The sequence below is a fragment of the Saccostrea cucullata genome, unplaced genomic scaffold (assembly GCF_032062105.1).
Source record: "Saccostrea cucullata isolate Sc308-1 unplaced genomic scaffold, CSIRO_AGI_Scuc_v1 ctg22878, whole genome shotgun sequence".
NCBI lineage: Eukaryota > Metazoa > Mollusca > Bivalvia > Ostreida > Ostreidae > Saccostrea > Saccostrea cuccullata.
Window position 1 is genome coordinate 1 of NW_026932387.1, and position 5,177 is coordinate 5,177.

A 5,177-nucleotide genomic window follows, 5' to 3' on the forward strand; every position below is an offset into this window, starting at 1 on the left:
CCCTGGAAAAAATCAGCTTTCTAGCTTGAACCGTTTTTGAGCAACATGACAGACAAATTGGTTTTACTTTGATCAATGGGCAATAACTTCCGACAGGAAGTGATTTTTTAAAAAATCGAATCATCGGTATAAACTTTAGATACAAACACATCAACTCTGAAAATTTGAGTAAATTCGAACGAGCCATTTCTGGAATCTTCTGCACAAATTTTGTAAAGAAAAAAAGAATAAATAATAATAATAAAGGTAAAAAAGAAACCGAAGAATAATAGAAGGGTCTTCCGCTGAAGACGGAAGACCCTTATAAAAGTGAAAAAGAAACTGAAAAATAATAGAAAGGTCTTCCGCTGAAGACGAAAGACCCTAATAATAAAGGGGAAAAAGAAACCGAAGAATAATAGAAGGGTCTTCCGCTGAAGACGGAAGACCCTAACTAGAGCAAAGCTCGATGCAAAGCAACGAGTAGGTCTTCCGTCCAGTTTTGACCGAAAGTGCCGTCAACATGAGAAAGTAATGAGTTAAGACGCATCCAGTGTCTTTGAAATTTTATAGTTTTCAATTTTGCGTCAAAACCGGCAAAATAAGCTATTATGGCTACTTCCGGTTTGACTGGAAGTGAAAGGGATGAAAAAATTTGGTTAGACGCTTATAGTGCCATTAATTAAACAATAACATGTCAAAAAACGCAAATTTTGCATTTTTTTTTACACATTCCGTTTTCACCGGAAGTGACGTCATTTTGGCGAATTTAGACAATTAAGGCATCATTCCCGGCTGATACTAAAGTCACAAGTAAAAAAAACTTTGGAAAAAACTCAAATAAAACCATTTTGTTCTATTTCTTTCAACTCAGGAGAGAAAGTTTAATTTTTCGACTACTTCCGGTTTACCCCTGAAGCTGTACCAATGTTTGCCTTTTGTTGATAATTGTTGATGTGAGCATAAGTTTTATTTGCCTCTATTAAAAACGGTTAAAATTTTCAAAAAATCTTGAAATTTAGCTACAGCAACAAAAACGGTCTTCTGTTCTCCTCTATTTATCTGTACGAATGAGCTTTTATTATTGTTAACAATATTTCAAATGATTACAGGAAAACAAAAAGCCCCAGGTGTAACTTACCAAGATTCTCGAACGTTACTTTAGACAATTATAGTCTTAATAACATTTACAAAAATCATTTTCAATTTTTTTTTCACTTCCTGTGACGACCGGAAATGACAGCGGATATATTTTACCAAAATCTGTTGCCTAATTTTCATGGTTTATTATTCATTTAAGTTCAGTGTCTTCATCTGTTACTGTTTAAGAGATCTCATAATGTTAACTTCTAGCTCATTTTGAGGAAAAGAAATCACGTGACCGGAAGTAAATTTTTAAAAAGATATTTTAGATTACTCTAGACATTTCAGTCTGAATATAACATGTCCTAAAATCATTTCAAATACTTTTTTTTATAAAAAAAATATTTATGGGATAGTATGATACAAAATTTACGCAGTTTTTCTCTCATAACAGGAAGTTGTCGTTTTTCTTTCCAGTGGGACTGACATATTTCAATACTACAAATAAGATGCCATAATGTATTACCAAGAAAGATTCCATAAAGAAAAGTTGAAATTTTTGAACTATATGATCTCTTCCTGTGACGACCGGAAGTGACGGCGCACTATATTAACCCAAATGGCTTTGCCTACTCATCAAGATCTACCACTCCTATAAATTCGGTGTCTTAATATAATCTCTTTCTGTTTACGAAATCAAGCTATGATAACTTCTCATTTTGAGGACAGAATATCATGCGACCGGAAGTGAATTTTACAAAGATATTTGAGGTTTCTGTAAACATATGCAGTCTGAATAACTTATCCAAAAATCATTACAAATACTTTATCTATAAAAAAGTATTTATGGGAAAGAAAAATACTCTTATTATGTAGTTTTTTCTCTTCTAACCGGAAGGTGTCGTTTTTGTTTCCGATGGAACTAACATATTTTGAAACTACAAATAAGAAGCTATAATCTGATGCAAAAAAAGTTTCAAAAAAGAAAAGTTGAAATTTTCGATATTTATGAACACTTCCTGTGACGACCGGAAGTGACGGTGGACAATCTTAACCCAAATGGATTTGTCTACTTATCAAGATCTATCATCCCTGTAAGTTTGGTGCCTTAATCTCTTATCGTTTCTGAGATCTCACTCGGATTAAATATTTTTGAAAAAAGCGGAAATCGGATATATCTGACGACCGGAAGAGAATCTTGAAAAAATAAAAAAAACTTCTCGGGGTATTTTCATTCTCTATCATCCCTGAAAATTTCAGGAAAATCCGTCCAGCCATCTCTGAAAAATCCTGCCGACAAGATTTGGGGAAAAAAATAATAAGAAGAAAAAACAGTAGAATCACTATAAGGTCTTCCGTCTGAAACGGAAGACCTTAATTAATACTAATTGACCTATGCAAGAGGATTATGAAATCCGGATGGGTCAACATGTACATGTATGTAGTTCACTATTGCATCATCGAGCATCAACTGCATTTAAGGGTTGATGGCCAAACAATATGCGATGACGATGTAGCGACAGCACTATCGCATTTTCGACCCTTTAGCTCGATGTTGTCATAGTGAACTACAGGGCCCTTTCAAGATTCCATAAAACTACGTGGAATTATCTGTATACATTCCTATTTTAATCTCTGATGTGACCACAACCTACCCCCTGGTGGCATAGAATTTGTACCTATCCCCGGGGGTCATGATCTGAACAAACTTGAATCTACACTACCTCACTCCTACTACATCAATGTGTCTGAACATGACTGTGCTATTCTTCAGAAATTTTACTATACATCTGTTTATGAAGCTGATAACTATGCAGTAAACTATCAACACTCTAATACCGGTACTTGGGTTCATAATTTGAGCAATCTTTAATCTGCAATACCTGAAGATGCTTCCATTTCAATATGACTAATCACGGAATGCTGTAATCTTGAGACGATTTTTCTCTATTAAATCCCTATGAAAAACTTTGATTCACCATTGTGGCTCACTCTTATCCAATTGGGAGCCATTGTTTGAACCAATATAAATCTATGATTCTTTACTATGTAAAGCAAGTGATTCTTTACTATGTAAAGCAAGTTTCCCATAAATTCTGAGTAAAGGACAAAATTTGCAGCTCTCCATCGTCAAGTGGTGGCATCTCCAGATGAGTGAAAAATTCTCGAGAGGGATGATAATAAAACAAACAATTATCTTTCCTTGAAATATAGCCTGGACCTTCAGCCAGGAATGCTCAATGGCAAGTTTGGTTAAAATTGGCCTGGAAGTTCTGTAGAAGAAGTCCACAATGTAAAAAATTTATATAAAGTCGTATGGACAGATGGACAAACAATGTACATTACGATAATCATTAAAAGAATGTAATCCAAACAATTTCCTTGACCTTTTAGCTCAGGTATATTAAAACTTGATTAATAAAACACCAAAAATGTAGACACATAAATATTTATTCAATTAAAAAAAAATCATTTTCAATATTGCAGTTTAATAATTTTAGTAATCTGGTGCCCAGTCCACTGTTTTTGTCACATACTTTGTATCAATACACTGAACTAGGTCCCCTTCCTCAAACTGAAACTGAGAATCTTTTACCAGCATTCCACACTCCATGCCTGTACTAACTGTGTCCACTTCATCTTTGTGATGTTTTAAAGAATCCAGTTTACCTACAAGATTAGAGGAACAAAAATATTAAGAGAACTTATTTTTTATTTGCCCTGCATTTACTAGAGCGTCTGCTCTAGTGTTGCAGAGTATGGAGTTGATCCTTAGTCGTGGGTTTGAATCCCACTGTAGGATGTGGAGACTGGTCCTTTAAATGAGACCGTATGAACAGAGTAGGTGCTGACATGAAAAAGATCCCTCCTTACTCAATGGTCATAGTTTGCCTTCCTGTTAGATTGTTCTAGATACATGTATCAAGGACTGTCGCTATTAAACTTTTACTCTGCTATCTCATCATAGCATCTAGACTAGCATATTCTTCAAGAACAAAGCTCTAATAGGACCTATATAGCTCCCATGATCTTGAATACAAAACTGTCTAAAATAGCATTTTTTTCTCTTGACAAAAAAAATAATTTTTTTTTTTACATGACCGTTATTGTATCTCATTTAAATCAAGCAGCAAATTTTCTGTTTTTATCAACCCATTTCAAAAATTTTTCCTTCAAGTTAACGGTCAAGTACATGTCCATATTAAATTTATAAAATTATAATTAGATTATAAAGCGATATAAATACACTCTGTGCTCTTGTTCATTTTCTCTATGTATACCTCTATACACCTCCTCTCCGTCTCTCATCACTTTGTACTTGAGTTTCCTCTGAAGGTTTCCCTGCATACAGCGACAGCCCGCCACATTTCTCTTTCCTGCTCCTTTAACTTATACTCGTATACTTTTTGTACCTCTGCTTCTCCTGTAATAGATTTATGACATTCAATCTATGAACATGCAATGAAGACACACATACAGCAAAACTCGGTTATAACAAAGTCCCTGGGACCTTTGAAATAACTTCATTATATCCGTCATTCGTTTTAACCGTATAAGAATTCATTAAATTTATAAAGCTGGGGATCCAAAATGACTTCGCTATATCCGTGAATTCGCAATATCCGTGTTCGTACTAAACGAATTTGACCGTAATACAACATTCTTTTTAATATATATATATATATATATATATATATATATATATATATATATATATATATATATATATATATATATATATATATATATATATATATATATATATACTTGCACTTAATTCATATACTAATATTGATAATAAAATATATATACATTTCCTTGTTAATAGACGGTTTAACTTTTGCAAAATGGCAAAATAAAATTTTATCTGCTGTGCAAGTAATTTATTTTTTCTGTTATATTGCAATTAAGGGTCCTCCACACCATGTGATTTGTGACGTATATAGAGAAAAAATACTTTTACTTCCGGTTTTATTGAATTTATGCATGAACGATTTGGCCTAGCACCGTTTGACAGTTTGTAAACAATGAACACATGGTATGATCACAGAGTGACCGATGGAAAAAGATATGTAGTTCTTTTTTTTAATAAAAGAACAACAGACATCTCCAAT

The 5,177-nt window shown here is 33.4% G+C and overlaps 1 protein-coding gene across 1 annotated transcript; it reads right to left on the minus strand.

Annotated features, from left to right (window-relative positions):
• Window positions 1-3,495: 3,495 nt before the first annotated feature.
• Window positions 3,496-4,468, minus strand: LOC134234992 (translation initiation factor IF-2, mitochondrial-like). Its single transcript, XM_062717064.1, has 2 exons — window positions 4,344-4,468; window positions 3,496-3,732 (listed from the first exon to the last, which is right to left on the minus strand). The coding sequence occupies exons 1-2, from the start codon at window positions 4,408-4,410 to the stop codon at window positions 3,560-3,562; spliced, it is 240 nt and encodes a 79-aa protein (XP_062573048.1). The 5' UTR covers window positions 4,411-4,468; the 3' UTR covers window positions 3,496-3,559.
• Between the last annotated feature and the right edge of the window lie 709 nt (window positions 4,469-5,177).

Excerpts from the sequence above, each read along its gene's own strand:
- LOC134234992 (XM_062717064.1), bottom strand. The coding sequence starts at position 4,410 with ATGCAGGGAAACCTTCAGAGGAAACTCAAGTACAAAGTGATGAGAGAC. Across the intron at positions 3,733-4,343 it reads CGGAGAGGAGGTGTATAGAG|GTAAACTGGATTCTTTAAAA; the intron begins GTATACATAGAG and ends CTAATCTTGTAG.